Source organism: Saccopteryx bilineata, chromosome 5 (assembly GCF_036850765.1).
Source record: "Saccopteryx bilineata isolate mSacBil1 chromosome 5, mSacBil1_pri_phased_curated, whole genome shotgun sequence".
NCBI classification, from domain to species: Eukaryota; Metazoa; Chordata; class Mammalia; order Chiroptera; family Emballonuridae; genus Saccopteryx; species Saccopteryx bilineata.
In genome coordinates this window covers 138,509,434-138,531,471 of record NC_089494.1, presented here as the reverse complement: position 1 = coordinate 138,531,471, position 22,038 = coordinate 138,509,434, and the positions used below count along the sequence as shown (strand labels likewise).

At 36.7% G+C, this 22,038-nt stretch overlaps 1 protein-coding gene across 1 annotated transcript in view; it reads left to right on the top strand.

Annotated features, from left to right (window-relative positions):
* MYO3A (myosin IIIA) overlaps window positions 1–22,038 on the top strand; it is a 240,824-nt gene that overhangs the window by 25,724 nt on the left and 193,062 nt on the right. The window contains exons 3-4 of the mRNA XM_066279445.1: window positions 1,722–1,906; window positions 4,509–4,643. Coding sequence (XP_066135542.1) covers window positions 1,739–1,906; window positions 4,509–4,643 — 303 coding nt within the window. The 5' untranslated portion in view covers window positions 1,722–1,738. The remainder of the gene's footprint in view (window positions 1–1,721; window positions 1,907–4,508; window positions 4,644–22,038) is intronic.

Genomic DNA, 22,038 nt, shown 5'->3' with positions numbered 1-22,038 from the left:
TGACATGGCTATGTGGTTTTCTCCAGATACAGGGACAGGTGATAGGCAAATACAGTGACTAACCAGAGTTGGATTTGTTTACCCCAGAAGATCATGGTGAAGAAGAGAGGAACAAGTATTGAGGGTGTTGCAAGGAAGTCACAGTAATTCACATGGAAAATTTGTGCCGGGCAAGAGGGAGTGAAGACGGGGAGGTTTGGCAGTGAGGAATTAGTGGATTGGTGGTGTGGAGGAGGTTGAAAGTTGTGGTCAGATAAGAGAATTTCATGAACTAAATGCTGGGAGCTCTTTCCATTTCTTTTATTTTTAATTTTATGCAAATGGTTGAATGTAATATAAGGAGAATGTAATATAAGGAAGGTTAAAAGCACTAATTAGAAGTCAGAAACCTGGGGTCTTATCTCTGGTTATATATAAAATCTCCTTTTAAAAGTCTTGACATCAGTGGCCATATTCTTCTCATTTTTCCAGCCTTATGCCAGGTGCTAGGCATATGTATTATTAGATGCAGATAGGTACAGAATGCTGTTGTTGTACAGAGGTGGGTCATGCAACCCGAATGGATGGAGAGTGGTCCTATTTCGAGGACATGACAGTTAAGCTAAGATCTGGAAGATAAGTAGCAGGTTGAATTTAGCAAAGGAACTATCGTGGACATGGGAGGAAATAGTGTGTATTAAAATTCTCAGACAAGAAAGAAATGACCTATAAGATCTCAAGTAGCTGGATTATAATGTCTGAGAGAAGTGTGGAGACATGAGGCTGGAAAATTAAGCAAGAGCCATATTTTATTTTATTTTATTTTTTTTATTTATTTATTTTTTTTGCATTTTTTCTGAAGCTGGAAACAGGGAGAGACAGTCAGACAGACTCCCGCATGCGCCCGACCGGGATCCACCCGGCACGCCCACCAGGGGGCGATGCTCTGCCCATCCTGGGCGTTGCCATGTTGCGACCCTCCTGGGTGTCGCCATGTTGCGACCAGAGCCACTCTAGCGCCTGGGGCAGAGGCCACAGAGCCATCCCCAGCGCCCGGGCCATCTTTTGCTCCAATGGAGCCTTGGCTGCGGGAGGGGAAGAGAGAGACAGAGAGGAAGGCACGGCGGAGGGGTGGAGAAGCAAATGGGCGCTTCTCCTATGTGCCCTGGCCGGGAATCGAACCCGGGTCCTCCACACGCTAGGCCGACGCTCTACCGCTGAGCCAACCGGCCAGGGCCAAGAGCCATATTTTAAAGGCACTGGTAGATTGTGTTAAAGAAATTTCATCCTGAAAGCAATGAAGAGATTATTGGGATTTACATAGAAAAGTATTTACAAGACAAGATTACTCTAAAGTGGAGTTTGCTGTGATGAAGTTGAATTTTATCATCTCTAAGCTTCATTCTAAAATTCTTTCATACCTGTGTATAAAGCAATAAGTCAAAATGATTTTAATATGCACTTCTTATTTTAATCTGAAAAGAATTAATAGTATTGATAATTACTATGAGACTGTATTAAACATAGGAATAAAGCCCTACTTACAAAGCATTATTAAACTCACATTAATCTGTTTGCAAAAAGAATTAAAATTAAAATATTTTATGACTCTAAGTCCATTTGGTTACTGTATACATTTTTCATCATATCAGTGAAAATATTAGATAATTTCCCATGAGTTTATGTGTGCTGTTTAATATCCCATTCAAATGGAGATGAAACTATATACTTTTTCTTTCTAGTGATTTAAACTTTTGAGATGCTTCCATTAATTGGAAAAACAATCATCTTTGATAACTTCCCTGATCCTTCTGATACATGGGAAATCACAGAAACGATCGGCAAAGGAACTTACGGGAAAGTTTTTAAAGTGTTGAATAAGAAAAATGGCCAAAAAGCAGCAGTCAAAATTCTGGATCCAATTCATGTAAGTCATACTGTTTTTATCATGAAATTAACTTTGGTTTTATCTGTGTTAAACAGTTGAAAAATCTATAAGGACTTTATCATGATGTATCTGTCACAATGTCAGTTACAATTTGAAGAAAATGTGGGAAAAAGTCTGATTGTTAGATTTTCTTTATTAATATGTTTAACATATGAAATAGGACCCAATAAATATTTGACAAATGAATAAATGTACAGAGGTGAGCAAATGTAGGTTTACAGTTGTTCAGATGGAAAAAAGACGTGCAGGTTTGATTATTACAATAGCTTGATTAACTCACAGAATGGCGCAGTGGCACAGTGAACCAATCCCGGTATAATACAAATAAATACACAAATGAATACAGCTCAACAACTGATTTAATATTATTTTAGATTTTGAAAAAAATATAAGAATAGACTCTTGGATCTAGAAGAGCCCACCTCCACCTCCTTTTCTTCTGGCATTTATTCAGGCTGCAGGAAGAATTTTTCTTAAGCCAAGTCAGAAATATGTTTTAAAAATTGAATTTCATATGGAGAAAAATTAATTTTCAGGTTTGCTTAAATGTTTTCAAAGCAGAAGTGGCATTCATTTATAATCAGGTTGAGATTCCCTGTGAAGAACCGAATTCCATGTTCTAAGTGCTCCCCGATTGGACCCCCTTGTTTTTTTGGAGTAACAGTTGTGATAAGGAACCTCCCTAAGCCTTCTCATTGCCTTGAAGAGCATGGGGAGATTGACAAGATCCTGTTTTCTGGGAGTGAGAGCTAGTCGTTTGGAGCACACTCAGCGGCTGGCAGATGGGTGGCTCCCCATAGCAGGTGGATGAAAGGGAATGAATGTAGTGATCTCATAATTCCGAGCTTCTGGTGAAGTTCTCCAACTGTGCCACTCTTGCACACGTGCTGGAGGTGTGCCTGATACCTATCATGTAATTTGTATATTTGGGGGGGGGGTCATTGGAGTCCTAGTCCTCATCACAGCTCTCCCACAAACAAATTGAGGGACACTGCAAAAGATCTCTGGGCCTCTGATCATTTTAGGTTTGCTCTTTTCTTTTTGATAGTTTATTTTTACTTAACCATGCTATCTACAATGTTTCATATTATTTTGAGTAAAGAAGAAAGTGGGGTTTTTTAATTAAGTAATGATGAGGAAAAATCATGTGCAGCACTATGCTCAGTTTTAAGTGATGCTTAATGTCTTCTAATTCCCCTATTTGAAAGATCTTACCATTTAAACTGAGGGAAGAGAGAGCTGTACAGACGACTGTAACTCTCCCCTCTAGGCTTTGCAATTAGGGGTTGGGGTTCATGGTGGCAAGAGAAAGTATTCCAGGCAGACCCCAGTGCCTGATTCCATAGTCAGTGTCTCTCTCCCATTCCACTTCTTACTGGAGAACAAATTGCTTTCATAATATGCTCATGGTTGGCATGTCACTAACCTAATAATTCATGCTTTGTTATATTGCTTTAATGGAATGTATTGATTGCATAGGTTTTGTATGAAATTTGTTCTTTTGCTGCTTTTATTGTCATAGCACATATGTGCTTTATTATTTACTCATCATTTATCATGTCACAAGTCAAATAAAAATGATTTATAACCAAGTGATTATAATCTAAATAAAATAAATTTAAATGTACCCAGGCATTTTATAGAGTGTATTTTTTTTTTTTTTTACTAAAAGGTTCTTATTATTGTGAGCTTTGAACTAGTATTTTCTTCCTAAGGAAGGGATGAAATGAGCAGGACTAGAAGGTAGTAGGTAGGTGACTTGTTGTCTCGTCCTGGATCTTGCACAAACCAGCTCTGTGATTCTAACTTCTCTGAGCTTCAGTTAATTCCTTTCAAATTAGACTCTGGTCTAGAATTCTTTCCAGCTCTGTGATTCCATGATCTATCTCAAAGCAGCATGGGCATTAGTTATTGCTGTATGAACAGTATTAGGAACCCTTCCTTTAGTTATTCCTCTCTGAGTTGTTTCAGGCACATTTGCTTTTCCAGGAACACGATGAGGTGGTTATCTTGCATTTTTGTTGACAGCCTAGCAACCAGTTCTCCTTCTGCTGAACCAGCCTTTAGCTAACTAAAGGCTACATTCCATCTCATATCATTTAAATGTATTTTACTTTATTTGGAAAGGTAGGAATTTATTGTTTGTTTGACTAGTTTTTGATAGCTTCTAAATATCCTATATTTTAAAGACACAAAATGAACAAGCCAGCTAAAAGTTTTCATTTTAAATCAGTGGCTTTGCCTTTGAAATACAGTTAGCACCACAAGGAAGAGAAAGTCATCTGCAGTGGTTCTTCATATATTCTCCTTCCCAGTTACAAACCACAGTAGCCTTTTATTTGTCCCTGTCAAACTCAAGTAATTAAAATAATTGGAGATGCGTTTCATTGGCAGGAGAATCCCAGTCTCTCCCTTTAAACAATATTATGAGAAATCTCAGTACATAGTACTGAACACAATGAAATATACTATGACCTTGCTTTGACAAAATTAAATTCTCGTTTTGGTAGTCTGTAATATGTCTCTTTGTCGTTATTCATGTTTTTCTCACAGTTCTCTTCCTATGACTTTTTGAAACTAGGATATTGATGAAGAGATTGAAGCGGAGTATAGTATCTTAAAAGCCCTTTCTGACCACCCAAATGTGGTCAAATTCTATGGGATGTACTTCAGGAAAGATAAAATAAATGGAGATAAGCTTTGGTTGGTTCTTGAGGTAAGTGCTTCAACATTATATTCTGAGTGGAAATTCGCAACGTGGCCTAATGTTTATGTAACATCCACACCGTGAAGCAGTTGCAGTGTGTGCCTGACTCTTATCCTCAGTTGAATATTGTGCCCAGCTCTGGCCTCATCATTTTAAGATACATTGAGAATTAAAGAAAAGCCATATAAAGATCATTAAAAATTAAAAGGAAACATCTTCACAATAAAAGATTAAACAAACTCTGATTGTTTTCCTTGCAGAAGAACAAGCTTAAATGGGACTTCATTATAATATTTATTTATTCACCCATATTTTGATCAGCTAACACATGACTGAGCCTGTGCCAGGTGCTAGGATAGAAGAGAAAATCAATTTAATTGAGGCTTCATTAGGCAAAAGTGGTGAGCTGCGGTATTTTTTTCTGTCCTCATTAAGTACTAGTGACGTAAATTACAGAACCAGGTATTTACATTTACTGGTGGGGGAACCTCATGAAAAATGGTGTTGAATACTGAATAAATTGTCAAGTGGAAGCTGTAGATCCTGCCTTTTTCAGTTCTGAGAGTAAGTTTGGGCAGTTCTCTCTAATGCCAGAACATTGAGAAGTGCCTTGCTATGGTAATGGCCAGTCCAAGAAAAATGTGCTTTTACTAATTTTTTTTTTTAATTCAGTGAGAGGGAGGCAGAGACAGACTCCCACATGTACCCAACTGGGATAGGCCAGGGGTCGATGCTCTGCCCATCCAGGGTGTTGCTCTGTTGCTCAGCAACTGAGCTCTTAGTGCCTGAGGTGGAGGCCATGGAGCCATCTTTAGCACCTATGGCCAAGTTGCTCCAATCAAGCCATGGCTGCTAGAAAGGGAGAGAGGGAGAAGCGAGAGGGAGAGGGGTGGAGAAGCAGGTGGGCACTTCCCCTGTGTGCCTTGATCAGGAATCAAACCCAGGACATCTACACATGCCAGGCCAGTGCTCTACCACTGAGCCAGCCAGCCAGTGCTTTACTAATTTCACTGATTATAATTATTCAAGTGATATAAGAATTTTTAGAAGTTGTGTTTACTCCAACTCATTCCTTACAGGTAGGCGTAGTCTCAGTGTTTCAGTCCTTGGTTCAGCAAGAGCCAGGAGAAACAATAACTTTGTAGTAAACAGAATGTTATCCAATTGCATATTGTTTACTTTATTGTAAATACTGCTAAACAGTGGTCTATAAATAGTTTTATATTTAAACAAAAAGTTGTTATTGTGGCTAGTGAAATCTTTATTTGACCACTGTACCATAATATATTTATTGTGTTTATTGTGATTTTATTAGCATTTGATTAATCTGTTTCTTTCAGAATGTTCTGTTGGTTTTCATTCAGTAACACAATAATCATTTATAAATTGTTTCCTTGCTCAACAAAATATTTTTATTGTGGTTTTTAAATGATTCTAGAAATAGTGAATAGTAATCACAGAAAATACTTAAAACTATAAGAACCATTCTCAACATTTAACATATATATATATCCTTCACCTTTTTTTAGAGAGAGAGAAGGACAACCAGGGACAGACAGAAAGGGAGAGAGATAAGAAACATCAACTCATTGTTGTGGCACCTTAGTTCATTAATGGCTTTCTCATAGGTGCCTTGACATGGCAGGGGGCACCAGCTAAGCCAGTGACCCCTTGCTCAAGCCAGCTATCTTGGGGTCATGTCTATGATCTGTGCTCAAGCTGGCAAGCCTGCACTTCAGGTAATGAGTCTGCACTCAAGCTGGTGACCTTGGGATTTCAAACCTGGGTCCTCAGCTTCCCAGGCCAAAACTCTATCCACTGTGTCACCACCTGGTCAGGCTCTTTCACCTTCTTGTGTATGTTTAAAATAATTGACAATATTACTTATGAAATTATTCTAGTTTTCACTAAGTATAATTTCAGATACACTTAATCCCTCATATCTTTGTTCAGAATAAACATTCAGTTAATAAAAAGTGAGTAGAACCCGAAGGCCTAACTGCAGAGCAATAGTGACGATATCCAGCTCAGTAGGGCCACCTTCTTCCGAGCAGGCCTGAGCTTTTGACATGCTGATTGATGTACCTGGAAATGTCTGGCTGAGCATCTCTGCTCTTTTTTTTAGTAATCCATGTTCTGATTTTTAGCAAGGTGGTCATTTGCACTTCTAGACCGTGTCTCCTGCTCCATTCTGGAAGTCTGCCACACATCTGACCTCTCATACCTCTCTGCTGCTCACCTGGGTAGAATACACCATTTCCCGAATCTCTTGATCTTCTCTTTCCAACTTTATTTCTCTGTTTCACACATCATGTCCTGGTATGTGCCTAACTCTCATGGCCCACTGAACTAATGTTACCAACCTTGAGTCTCTTTAAGGCAGTTTCTCTGGGGAACAAAACTATAATCTCTTGTCTGGGAGTGTGTGTGAGGAGCACTCAGGCAGGCTTCTGGATGTTGATAGTTTGTGGGTTAAGAAGGTGGCAAGCCTTTTGATTAGAGACTTCCAGAGGATTCCCTGCTGTCTGACGGCCTCTCCCTTGCCTCCTCCCCGCTACTGTTGCTGTGACTCAGTGCTGTCTGAGTGTAATCCACTTGGCTAGCATTGTAGTTGGTGGCTCCCTTTGCTTTGCTAAATCTGTTACCACTGCTCATGTGATTTCCATATTGAAAAATGTTATTGAATCTCTTCTCTGCTGCTTTTCCTTCTTTTGTTCTCTTTTTACTTGTGATTTATACTTTTTATTCTTTCACTAGCATTTTAGTAGAAATTCATGAGCAAGAGGAAGTAAATTTATATGTTTAATCTGTCACCTTTAATTGAACCATAGAGCCTTTTAAAATTGTAAAATAGTATTTACAAGAATCTTTTCAAAACATGAAACTGCGTATTAATTTATGTAAGGTGACCAACTTTTTTACAGTGAAAAGAACAAAAATAAATTGAAAAAAATATAAATAAAAGAAATATTTTATTCATTGCAACAGTAATATACTATAATATGATAAATGCATAATAAAAACATTTGTAATATTTTATATTGTAATTATGCTTACATGCCTATTACTTTTTAATAATAATTGTAAGATAATATCTAAATGAGTACTTTTCCATTGAATGAATATTTTTGTCAATGTATCATCTTGTAACAATATATTGGAAATATCTAAACAAGAAATATCTTTCATATTGAATTTTACAGTAAGTGCCACAGCTAGAGAATCAACATTCAATCTCGATTTCTCACTTGTACAAAAATTATTAGCAATTGAAAACCCTCTTTCAACTGCTACATTAGTTCCAGAGTAGCACAATGTAAATTGAACAAGAAAAATAAATTTTCACATGGAATATGTTCATTTTTGAAATGGCTGAATATTTCCACCCATCTTTTATCAATTTCGACGTGTTCATTCTCCCATTGTATTCATTTTTCAGAATTTAAATATACATTCAGTCTTCTAATTTCCTCAAAGAGACAGTTGTCATCTATTTTGATGTCTGGCATTTCTTTAGATAAAAACTCAAGACAAGATTCAATATCTGTCCAATATACTCATGATGAAGTCAGAAAATACCATTGAAAACTGTTATTTCCCCTGATGTTTGTTTCAGACCATTCTTTGATATATTGAAAACATGTCTGGTAAAAATTCTGCACTTCTTCGATAAACATTTCTGTTATGCCTGGATTTGATTCCTCTAAATCTGAAAATTTTGTTATTATAATTAAAGGAACAAATTTATCTTCAAAACAAGATTTATATTGAAGGATAAAGTCATTCAAAATAAGACTAACTTTCGTAGCTGAAATGTGTTCACCTTCAATCTTTTGAATCATTTTGTGAAAAATAGATGCTTGATTACGTACAAAATACATTAATATTTCATATTTTATTATTGAAAAAAATTCCAGGATTTTAGGACATTTGTCTAAACTTTAAAAAGTATGAACAGAAAAGCTCAAATAATTGTAGAACATGCTTTATAGCAGGTGTTAGAGCAAGCCATCTAACTTTTGAACATGCTAAAAGTATTCTGTATTCAATATTTGCTTCTTCACAAAATTGTTTTAAAGTAGCAACACGAACAGTAAAATGACTAAAATGCAAATAAATTGTAGTTATTATTACTTCTACATCAATTGGCATGGCACATGATGCTGTGTGATTGCATTTGACAAAATATGTGAATTGCAACCTATTCCTAGTATTTTCTTTTGGAGTAACTCTTGTAATTTTACATACACATTATTCACCCCTTTGGGTCTTCGCCCACCAAAATTTGTATTTGTATTATCAGCTGTTAGTGCAACAGCTTTAGATTTTTATTCTTTTATTCAAATTGCTTTCATTTGTTACTCTGTGTAGATGGCCTGACAGAATTTCAGAAGTTTTGCCCTCAATGGATTTTACTTGAATGCCCTTGGTAACATTAAAATATCTTACTATTATTGGATACAATTTAATTTCATTATGATTTTATGTGTCAGATAAAACTGTTACAAATGCTGTAGTTTCCAAGTCCTCTGTAAGTATTTTGTCACAGTAATTTTTACTTTTTTCTTTTCATTTTTCTGAAGCTGGAAACAGGGAGAGACAGTCAGACAGACTCCCGCATGCGCCCGACTGGGATCCACCCGGCACGCCCACCATGGGGTGTCACAGTAATTTTTAAATACTGATTTCAAACTAGCCTCGCATTTTGTCCTGGCACATGAAAATTTTGCATTGTAAAACTTTTTCAATAATTTAGTTGTACAATCCATACTACGAAAACTTTGATTGTGAATTATGGTATGAAATGTAAATGTTCCCTCCATTGCAACCAACTGTTTTTCATCTTCAGAATAATTTGAAGTTTTAAAAAAACTTGTTACTTTACAACTGGAAGCTGATGCATCTAATGATCGCTTATGTTTATTGGTGGTCAATTGTTTCATTATCGCTGCTCTGCCCTCAACTGCAATGCAAAATTCTCTGCTGCAAATATTGCAGAAAACAATGGTATCTTTCTTTGATATGAGGAATGGAAATTCCTTTTTCAATTGATTGTTGAAATGGCATTCTTTCTTTTTTGATTTTTTTATCCCTTAAATGAAATTTAAAATTAAAAATATAGAGCTGCACGAATGATACAAGCACATTAGGAACTGAAAACATTACATCATGGTAGGTGAATTTTCTGGAAGCTAACTTAACAAAACTAAATATCAAACAAAACCACTAATTTGGAGTGATATTAGGGTGTGTTTATCATTCTCTAAATAGTTTTATGCAACTATTTAATCAAAATGCATTATTAATCGATATGGTTTGAGGTTAGATTTCCACTTTAAAACTTGAATTTCGGGAAAATACTTGTAAATAAATTATATGTATTTGGAAATTATTAAATAGATAATGAGTTAATAAAATGTGAATTGTGCTTACCTGTCTATAATTGAATATTCACTGAGAAAGAAATAATTGTGAGTCTACAATGTCCTATGTGCCGTGTTGTGCTTCAGTAAAAAGTACACAAAGCCATTTGCGCACTTGGTATATCCTGCACTCTCTCAAGGTCTCTCGTGCGGAGTGCGTGCATCTCATAGTTGCATCTCACTGTACTGTACTGATCCTTGATGAATTGTCATGTCAAATACAAATATGCCACAACTCACACAATGGATCTACTCTGCATCAGTTGAATACAGACATTTACAGATTAATCTTACAATATCAAAAAGGAGGACAGGTAGGAGGACACTTTCCGAGGGAGGACGGAACTTACAAAAGACTGTCCTTCCTAAAGGAGGACGATTGGTCATCTTAATTTAGAGCAATTTAAGTATTTGGAAATGACCAATTGTGTTCTTTAAAAATAGGCAAATTTTTATGATTTCAGAATTATTTTGTATTTCTCAATTAAGTTTTAAATAACTTTAAATTTTTATTTAACTCACACATTAAAACAAAGCAAAATTTTTACTCACCTAAACTTAATTGCCTAAGTAATAGAATATAAATTATGAACTTAAACCATTTTGACTTAAATTAGTGGAGAATTTTAAAAGGCTTACTTTATGTTTGTGTATGTGTATTTGAGATGTAATGGTGTACAAATTGTTAAGGTAGTCTTGAGTAAAATTTCACGTTTTTATATCCTTCAAAACATTTCAGTAATTGCATCTTTACTTTTCTCCATGTAGAATCAGTGTCAGATTAGCATTAGAAGGGAGATTTGGGTATTCTGTCTAATGTAGGCCTACGTGGGCAAGGACTCGATATAAATCTTTGCCTTAAAAAATTTTGAATGAGATCAATCGTCTTTTATGATGATCAAATTCCTATTCTAATTATATTGTCACTCATTATCATTTGGAACTAAGTAAGAGTTGGAGACTCCTGCTCATAGTTAAATGTCTTTTTGAGAGGGCAGAAAAGATTGATTAAAATGGTTTGGAATATCCAGTACAGGAGAAGCAGCTTCCTGATGTAATGAATCAATATAGAGACTTCTGCTTCTTTGAGCTTTGTTCTTATATTTTATTATCAGGTGGAAGTATTAGAAATATCTCTAAATAGTTTGAGGGAAAAAAATAAATAGTAGTTTATTATAATGGGATTTTAGAAATTGAATCTATCTGAACTTACAAAATGGGGAAAAAAGCATTAAGAAAGCAAGAAGTTGGCCAACTGTATATGAGATCATTGATTTGCATATATAACTCAGACTACGTATACACATGAGTGGCTAGATGTTCAATTACCTAATTTATAAACATGAATGATACAGGTGCTGCTTTAGAGGCCCTTTCAGAAAATTGGCTTGTGTCCTCAATACTTTATTCTACAAAATGACTGCTAATTATACCAATTATTGTAATAAGGCCCAAATGAATTATTTTTCATCAGGATACCATAAGAGTGGCTTAAGATAGGCTGTGATGTTACCCCACAAAGTCATGCTAATGAGCTTGATTTCTAATGTGACTCTACATAACTATGAGTCCTGGAGGGGCTGAGCCGTCAGTGACAGCCCTCAGCATCAGTCAGCATGTGAGTAAGCACTATACCAGCTTAGACCAGCTCCTGCCCGGTGACTTTTTTTTACCATGAAAGATTATTTTATTTATATTTTAATCTAGAATTGAAATCCCAAGAAGAATAATGTGTATGTGGGTCTTTCTGGGCAGTCTGTTGTCTTTATTATTTAGTTGTGATTTTTAAATTATTTCTTTGACTTTGAGACAATTTTTCTTTCTTGTTTGTTTCCTTCATTTTGTTATCATTTGGAACTAAGTAAGAGTTGGAGACTCCTGTTTTTGTTGTAATATATGTTTTTGAGCATGAATAATATGCAAGGCTGCATTTGGGGATTTATTTTTTCTTCTAAATTTTCTACATATTTATTTTGGACATAAATGTTGCCCTGATTTAGTAGAAGAGCAGTGGCTGTTAGCCAACTGAAAAACCACTTACACAGTTGTGATGTAACTACCTCCTAAGAGAAGAGGCAGAACATTTTCTGCTGTGGGATCTGATTTGTTTTATTTTTTTTACAGAATGTTTATGGAGATTTTTCCTGTCGCTTAACATTTTAAGTTTTCCCAATGATAAAGGCATAAAGGGAGAAAATTTTTTTTAAATCCATGCCTTATTTTAAAGTACCATACTTATATTAATTTTTGTCGATGCTACCACACCTCTTGGCTGACCTGCTTAGTAGAATGTAGATACATTAGTCTCCCTTTCCCATGGGGGATATATTCCAAGACCCCCTGTAGATGCCTACAACCATGGATTGTACTGAACCCTCTAAATACTATGTTTTTCCTATACATACATATCTGTGATAAAGTTTAACCCTGTGAGTAGTATGAACATTCATGTACGTCCTCACTCAAAGGGTTAACAAAAAACTCATTACTCAAAGGGTTAATTTATAAATTAGGCACAGTAGGAGATTAACAACAATGACCAATAATAAAATAGAACAAATATAACAATCTTCTGTAATAAACATTATGTGAATGTGGTCTCTCCTCTCTCTGCACCTCAAAATACCTTATTGTACTGTACACGCAGCGTGGTCTGCTTATTGTACTGTACACGCAGTGTGGTCTGCAGGACAGAGGGGCGCGTCAGGCCCTGGCCACATGGGGCCGGGCGGCAGCAGAGTTTACCACACTACTCGGAATGGCATGCCATTTAAGACTCGTGAATTTTTATTTCTGGGATTTTCCCTTTAATGTTCTCAAACTGTGGCTAACTGTGGGTAACTGAAACCCTGGAAGGTGAACATGCCAATGAGGGCGGGACTCTTGACCTCTTTTGGGGTTTGTGCTTCTTTTAGCTCTGAATGAGGGTCACCCAGTGCAATGACAGGGGTCCTGGGAAGATGGGAGTTGGTTAGGTGTCTGGATATGCTGCTTATTTGTCATTGATCCAAGAGACAAAAACAGAGTCAAAATAGAGTTAAATGTGATTAAGCATTTGCTACTGCTGAGAACAAAGGGAAAAACTGAGGCATGACTGTCCTTCCCTCCTTCTTGGTTGGATGGACAGCTACCTCTTAAATCTGTAAGCCATCCAGTCTTTTCTTTCAGAGGCTATTTTCTTATCATGCCTTCAACCATAATGAAGCCAAAATTCAGAGTTAGGACACCTTTCTGTTAGAAGATGCTTTACCTCATAATTCAGCCTGAGGTGTAATTGCTTCTTTCAGGCGGTGCTGCAGGCGGCATTCTATAATTTATCTGAACAGTCCTCATTTATTCCTTCGTAATATGCTTCCGATGCTTTCCAATTATAGCAGTGTTTCTCTTTGAAATTATATCCCTTTCAAGAGATCAAAGACTAGAAATTACAGGTAGTATTTGGAAGCACAAAAATTTAGTAAATAATCACAAGGCCTTTCAGATATCTATTTCAGGCAATCAAAGTGGTTTTCATGGACAAGTACTTTCATAAGTCATGCATAATGAGTGATTCTGTGCTCAGACTGACATCTAGCAATCCTGTCACGAGGAAAGAAAACGTAGCTAGAAAGAAAATGAAAATGGTTTCTATGTTCAGCTATTAACCCTTTGAGACTTTTGAAATAACATGTAACAGAAGGGCTTCAGGCTTGTGTGTGGGGTGGGTCGAGGATGCAGGGCAGGGGGGGGGGGGGAGCTGGGCCTCTGAGCTGCTCCATCGGCAAGGCACGTTTCCTTCCTGAGCTGTGCATGATTGCAGCGGAGACGCACAAATGACCAGACAGTTGCTTTCGTGTTCTCAGGGCTAGAACCACCATCCCCAGCTCTCATTTAAATGCTGTTATTTGGTTTACTTGCAACAGAACAGACAGCCAGTTACCTAGAGTCATTTAATCTTTTGTTTAAAGGGCAAGATTTGAAATATATAGATTCTGTGTATAAGGCTCTGTGTCTTTCTTCCCTAATTGTAATTCAGTGCTTGCAAAAAAAAATCTTCTCTCTGAACAGGAGTTCAAGTTCTTGGTATTACTTCAGGGGAATATATGAGGTAACCTAAGATGTTTTGAAAAATCAATATGTTCTTACCACACACATTAAATTTCTAAGTCTTTTCTTTTGTAATTATAGGTTAGGTTTATTTACCCTAGATTTTGTCATAGGTTTCTTTTTTTATAAGATTTTATTTACTGATTTTAGACAGAGAAGAGAGAGAAAGGTGTGTGGGGGGTACTGACAATCAAGAAGCATCAACTCAAGCCCTGGCTGGTTGGCTCAGCGGTAGAGCGTCGGCCTAGCGTGCGGAGGACCCGGGTTCGATTCCCGGCCAGGGCACATAGGAGAAGCGCCCATTTGCTTCTCCACCCCTCCGCCGCACTTTCCTCTCTGTCTCTCTCTTCCCCTCCCGCAGCCAAGGCTCCATTGGAGCAAAGATGGCCCGGGCGCTGGGGATGGCTCTGTGGCCTCTGCCTCAGGCTCTAGAGTGGCTCTGGTCGCAATATGGCGACGCCCAGGATGGGCAGAGCATCGCCCCCTGGTGGGCAGAGCACCGCCCCTGGTGGGCGTGCCGGGTGGATCCCGGTTGGGCGCATGCGGGAGTCTGTCTGACTGTCTCTCCCTGTTTCCAGCTTCAGAAAAATGAAAAAAAAAAAAAAAAAATTTAAAAAAAAAAAAAAAAAAAAAAGAAGCATCAACTCATGGCTTTTCATACGTGTCTTGACCAGACAAGCCCAGGGTTTCGAACCAGTGACCTCAGCATTCTAGGCCAACGCCCCGCGCACTGTGCCACCACAGGTCAGGCTATCATAGATTTCTTATTGATAACATTACCAGTGTTTAATGGTGGTTTCCCAAGAATTTTAAAACAGTTCAGGGTAAGGGAACAGTTTTATTTCTTAACTAACTGGTTACATGATTGTATACAATTACCAAAATACATCAAACTGCAGAGTTGAATGAGATAATTATATGTCAATAATACCTTAATAGTACCACTTCTAGTTTATACATTAGAAAAGTAATGTGAAATTTTTCATACAGGCCACACCTATATGAAACTAGACGCTTCCCCAGAGTAAGTAAAGCTTTTGTCACTGTGCTGGTCAGAGGTGAGAAGAGGAGGGTGGCTCAAGTGCCCAAACTGCTGCTGTTCTTTTTTTTTTTTCCTTTTTTATTAATTTTAATGGGATAACATCAATAAATCAGGGTACATATGTTCAAAGAAAACATGTCCAGGTTATCTTGTCAATCAATTATGTTGCATACCCATCCCCCAAAGTCAGATTGTCCTCCGTCACCTTCTGTCTAGTTTTCTTTGTGCCCCTCCCCATCCCCCTTTCCCTCCCTCTCCTCCCCCCCCAACCGTAACCACCACACGCTTGTCCATGTCTCTTAGTCTCATTTTTATGTCCCACCTACGTATGGAGTAATGCAGTTCTTGGTTTTTTCTGATTTACTTATTTCACTCCGTATGTTACCAAGATCACACCGTTTTGTTATAAATGATCTGACGTTGTCATTTCTTATGGCTGAGTAGTATTCCATAGTGTATATGTGCCACATCTTCTTTATCCAGTCTTCTATTGAAGGGCTTTTTGGTTGTTTCCATGTCTTGGCCACTGTGAATAATGCTGCAATGAACATGGGGCTGCATGTGTCTTTATGTATCAATGTTTCTGAGTTTTGGGGTATATACCCAGTAGAGGGGTTGCTGGGTCATAAGGTAGTTCTATTTTCAGTTTTTCGAGGAACAACCATACTTTCTTCCATACTGGTTGTACTACTTTACAGTCCCACCAACAGTGAATGAGGGTTCATTTTTCTCCACAACCTCTCCAACACTTTCTATTACCTGTCTTGTTGATAATAGCTAATCTAACAGGTGTGAGGTGGTATCTCATTGTAGTTTTGATTTGCATTTCTATAATAACTAATGAAGATGAGCATCTTTTCATATATGTGTTGGCTATTTGTATTTCTTCCTGGGAGAAGTGTCTGTTCATGTCCTCTTCCCATTTTTTTATTGGATTGTTTGTTTGTTGTTGAGTTTTATGAGTTTTTTTTATATTTTGGATATTAGGCCCTTATCTGAGCTGTTGCTTGAAAATATTATTTCCCATTTAGTTGGCTGTCTGTTTATTTTGTTGTCAGTTTCTCTTGCTGAGCAAAAACTTCTTAGTCTGATGTAGTCCCATTCATTTATTTTTGCCTTCACTTCCCTTGCCTTTGGAGTCAAATTCATAAAATGTTCTTTAAAACCAAGAGCCATGAGTTTAGAACTTATGACTTATTCTATATATTTTATTGTTTCGGGTCTTATATTTAGGTCTTTGATACATTTTGAATTAATTTTAGTACAAGGGGACAAACTGTTGTTGAGTTTTATTCTTTTGCATGTGACTTTCCAGTTTTCCCAGCACCATTTGTTGAAGAGGCTTTCTTTGCTCCATTGTGTGTTGTTGGCCCCTTTATCAAAAATTATTTAACCATATATATGTGATTTTATATCTGGACTTTCTATTCTGTTCCATTGGTCTATTTTCTGCCTATACCATGCTCTTTTAATTGAAGGGGCTCTGATGTCAGGTATTGTAATGCCCCCAGCTTCATTCTTTTTTTTTTTAGGATTGCTTTGGCTATTCGGGGATTTTTATAGTTCCATATAAATCTGATGATTTTTTGTTCTATTTCTTTAAAAAATATCATTGGAATTTTGATGGGAATTGCATTAAATGTGTATATTGCTTTGGGTAATATGGCCATTTTTATTATATTTATTCTTCCTATCCAAGAACAAGGAATATTTTTCCATCTCATTGTATCTTTTTCGATTTCCCTTAACAATGCTTTGTAGTTTTCATTATATAGGTCCTTTACATTCTTTGTTATGTTTATTTCTAGGTATTTTATTTATTTTTTGTTGCAATCATGAAGGGGATTATTTGTTTTAGTTCATTCTCTAATGTTTCATTCTTTGCATATAGAAAGGCAATGGACTTTTGTATATTAATTTTGTATCCTGCAACCTTATTATAATGGCTTATTGTTTCCAGTATTCTTTTTGTAGATTCTTTGGGGTTTTCGATATATAGGATCATATCATCTGCAAAAAGTAATACCGTTACTTGTTTCTTTCCAATATGTATGCATTTTTTATTTCTTTATCTTGTCTGATTGCTCTGGATAGAACTTCAAGCACCACGTTAAATAAGAGAGGAGAGAGTGGACAACCCTGTCTTGTTCCTGATTTAAGGGGGAAAGCCTTCAGTTTAGTGCCATTTAATATGATGTTAGCTGATGGTTTATCATATATGGCCTTTATCATGTTGAGATATTTTCCTTCTATACCCATTTTGTTGAGAGTCTTAAACATAAAATTGTGTTGTATTTTATCAAAAGCCTTTTCTGCATCTATTGATAAGATCACATGGTTTTTTACTTTGTTTTGTTGACATGGTGTATTACGTTAACCATTTTACGTATGTTGAACCATCCTTGAAATTCTAGGATGAATCCCACTTAATCATGATGTATTATTTTTTTAATATGTTGTTGTATTCGATTTGCTAGTATTTTGTTTAGTATTTTAGCATCTGTATTCATTAGAGATATTGGTCTGTAGTTTTCTTTTTTTGTGCCGTCCTTGCCAGGTTTCAGTATGAGGATCATGTTGGCCTCATAAAATGTGTTTGGAAGTATTGCTTCTTCAATTTTTTGGAAGACTTTGAGTAGAATAGGCACCAAGTCTTCTTTGAATGTTTGATAGAATTCACTAGTATAACCGTCTGGGCCTGGACTTTTATTTTTGGGGAGGTTTTTAAGTTTTCTCTATTTCTTCCCTGCTAATTGGTCTGTTTAGGCTTTCTGCTTCTTCTTGACTCAGTCTAGGAAGGTTGTATTGTTCTAGAAATTTATCCATTTCTTCTAGATTGTTGAATTTATTGGCTATAGTTTTTCTTAGTATTCTCTAATAATTCTCTGTATGTCTATGATAACTGTGGTGATTTCTCCTCTTTCATTTTGGATTTTGTTTATATGAGTCCTTTCTCTTTTTTCCTTGATGAGTCTTGCCAAGGGTTTGTCAATTTTGTTGATCTTTTCAAAGAAGCAGCTCCTTGTTCTGTTAATTTTTTCTGTAGTTTTTCTGTTCTCTATTTCATTTATTTCTGCTCTGATTTTTATTATCTCCTTTCTTCGGCTGGTTTTCGGTTGTCTTTGTTCTTCTTTCTCTAGTTCCTTAAGGTGTGAAGTTAAGTGGTTCACTTGGGCTTTCTCTTGTTTGTTCATATAGACCTGAAGTGATATAAACGTCCCTCTTATCACTGCTTTTGCTGCATCCCATAGATTCTGATATGTCGTATTGTCATTTTCATTTGTCTGTATATATCTTTTTTTTTTCTGTATTTTTCTGAAGCCGGAAACGACAAGAGACAGTCAGACTCCCGCATGTGCCTGACCAGGATCCACCCGGCACGCCCACCAGGGGCGACACTCTGCCCACCAGGGGGCGATGCTTTGCCCCTCCAAGGCATTGCTCTGTTGTGACCAGAGTGACTCTAGCGCCTGGGGCAGAGGCCAAGGAGCCATCCCCAGCGTCCAGGCCATCTTTGCTCCAGTGGAGCCTCGGCTGCGGGAAGGGAAGAGAGAGACAGAGAGGAAGGAGAGGGGGAGGGGTGGAGAAGCAGATGGGTGCTTCTCCTGTGTACCCTGGCCGGGAATCAAACCCGGGACTTCTGCACGCCAGGCCGACGCTCTACCACTGAGCCAGCCGGCCAGGGCCTGTATATATCTTTTGATTTCTGCGCTTATTTTTTCTTTGACCCATTCATTTTTTTAAAGTATGTTGTTTAGTTTCTACATATTTGTGGAGTTTTTTCCCTCTTTTTTGCAGTTAAATTTTAGTTTCAAGGCTTTATGATCAGAAAATATGCTTGGTACAACTTTGATTTTTCTGAATTTGTTGATGTTAATTTTGTGGCCCAACATATGGTCAATTCTTGAGAATGTTCCATGTACACTGGAGAAAAATGTATACTCTGTCACTTTGGGATGAAATGTCCTGTAGATGTCTATCCTATTCAGGTGCTCCAGTGTTTTGTTTAAGGCCACTATATCTTTGTTGATTCTCTGTTTGGATGACCAATCTAGAGCCATCAGTGGTGTATTGAGGTCTCCAAATATGATTGTATTTTTGTCAGGTTTTGTTTTAAGGTCTATGAGTAGCTGTCTTATATATTTTGGTGCTCCTTGGTTTGGTGCGTATATATTAAGAATTGTTATGTCTTCTTGATTCAGTGTCCCTTAATCATTATGAAATGACCATTTTTGTATCTGAGTACTTTTGCTGTCTTGTAGTCAGCTTTATTAGATATGAGTATTGCTATGCCTGCTTTATGTACAGTTGGATTTTCTTTTTTAATTCATTCTGCTACTCTGTGTCTTTTTATTGGTGAGTTTAATCCATTTACATTTAGTGTAATTATTGACACTTCTGGGTTTTCTATTGCCATTTTATAAATTGCTTTCTGTTAGTTTTGTATCTTGTTTGATTCTTTTGTTTTTCTATCATTTGTTTTTGTTTGATTGTATTTCATACTTCTTTCCTCTGTTGCTTTTTTTTTTTAAGTCATGTGCTTCTGTGGTGGTTTTTTCAATGGTGGTTATTATTAAGTAATGAAAAGGGTTCCTAGCCTGTTTATTGTAGAACATTATCTTGTGAGTACTTCTGCACTCCATCGTCCTTTGCTACTGTTAATCTTTGTCCTCTCCTCCCCCCCCCCTTTTTTTTTGTTGTCACAGTTTAAATTTCATTTTATTGTGTTCTTGGTGGAGCTTTTACTTGTGGTTTTGTTGTGTTTTGTTCTTTGTATCTGGTTGGAAAATCCCCTTTTGTAATTCCTGGAGTGGGATTTTTCTGATGATAAATTTCCTCATCTTTTCTGTATCTGTGCATGTTGTTATTTCTCCTTCGTATTTGAAGGATAGCTTTGATGAGTATAGTATTCTTGGCTGAAAGTTCCTCTCTTTCAGGACTTTAAACATTGGGGTCCACTCTCTTCTAGCTTGTAGAATTTCTGTTGAGAAATCTGATGATAATCTAATAGGCCTTCCTTTATATGTTGTATTCTTCTTTTCCCTGGCTGCTTGAGAATTTTTTCTTTGTCGGTTTGTGCCAATCTCATTATGATGTGCCTTAGAGTAGGGTTGTTGGGGTTAAGAAAACTCAGTGTTCTGTTTGCTTCTTGGATTTGAGGCTTTAGTTCTTTCCCACAGGCTTGGGAAGTTCTCATCTATTATTTGTTTGAATATGTTCTCCATTCTATTTTCTCTCTCTTTTCCCTCTGATATACCTATTATTCTTATGTTAGTCTTTTTGATGGAGTCAGACAACTCCTGTAGGGCTTTCTCATTTTTTTTTAAATTTTTGAGTCTCTTTCTTCTTCTCTCCATTGTGCCTCAAGTTGCTTGTCTTCTATTTCACTAATCCTACCTTCTATCTGCCCTGTTTTTTTTTGGCTAAGCTTGTTACCTCGTTTTTCAGTTCATGAATTGAGTTTTTCATCTCTGTTTGATTTGTTTTTATAGTTTCAATTTCCTTGGTAATATATTCTTTGTGTTTGTTGAGTTGTTTTCTGAGCTCCCTAAATTGCCTTTCTGTGTTTTCTTATATATCTATGAGTATTTTTTGGATTTCTAATTTAAATTCTCTGTCATTTAGCTCCAAGGTTTCCAATATATTAAAATTTTTTTCCATAGATTTTTCCTCATCTATCTGTGCTACCTCTCTGTCTTTTGTATCCATGATATTTGATTTCCTTTTCCTTAATGGCATCTGAGGGTGGTTTTGTTGATAGTACTAATAAGAATTAATAAAGAATAAAAATTAAAAAAAATTATTATTTCCCTTTTTTTCCCTCTCCTCTCCTCTCCCCTCCTTCTTGAGAAAAAATTGTGATGAACTGTGAATTATATTGTGTTAAGTAGAACAACAACTACCTATAATGGAGGGCCTGAGTTGGGGATAAGTGATAAAGGAGCAAAAATGAGGGTATGGATACACAAAATGCAAAAAAGGAAAAAATTTGGGTCAAGAAAAAAATGATTTACTTTTAAGTGATGGTTGACTAAGAGATATAATGAGAGGGATAAGTGGGAAATAGGAAAAAGGGAAAAACATTTAAAAATTACTATTGTATCTAGTGGAGCAAAAACTAGATAAAATGGAGAGCGAGGGTTGGGAGCACTGCTAATGAGTTAAAAAAGCAAAGTAAAAAACACCCAAAGCACCACAAAGAAAAATTTGAGTCCAAATAAAATAATTGTTTGTGATTCAGGATTGAATGAGAGGAAAAGTAAAGGAGAAAAGAAGAAACTAATATAGAGGGAGAAAAAAAGAAAGAGGAAATAACAAAAAGAAGAAAAAAGAACAAAAAGAGAGAAAGAGTAAGAGAGTTAAGGGTTTTGGAGTGCAACCCTCATAGAGAGAAAAGAAGAAGAAAGGAAAGAAAATGGGAGACGTAACACTTACGGGTAGTATAGTTCAAGAAAAGGAATGAGTAAGACTGGCAGAGAATTAAACGACCAAAATGGAAGAAGAAGAAAATAATCAAGACAAGAAGATGAAAGGAACAAACGAACAAATAAAATAAAGTGGAAAAGGTTATAAAGTCTGTGGATTTTTTTTAATTTTGAGAGGTTATCTTCTTGCTTTTTCTTTTCTCTCCCTCTTCCTGGTCGGTGACTCTGTACCCCGAGTTCTGCCCCTGTTGTACGCTTAGGTAGAGGTTTGCAATTGATAAGTCTCTATGGCGATATCATATATTGGGCTTCAGTCTCGTTGGCAGTTGAGGCTCATTAGCATTTGCAGGCTCTGACAATGAGAGAGTCCGTGTTCCCGGAGCCTCTCTCCTAGTCTTTCCTTTCTGAATTAGCAGCCTGATGATCCA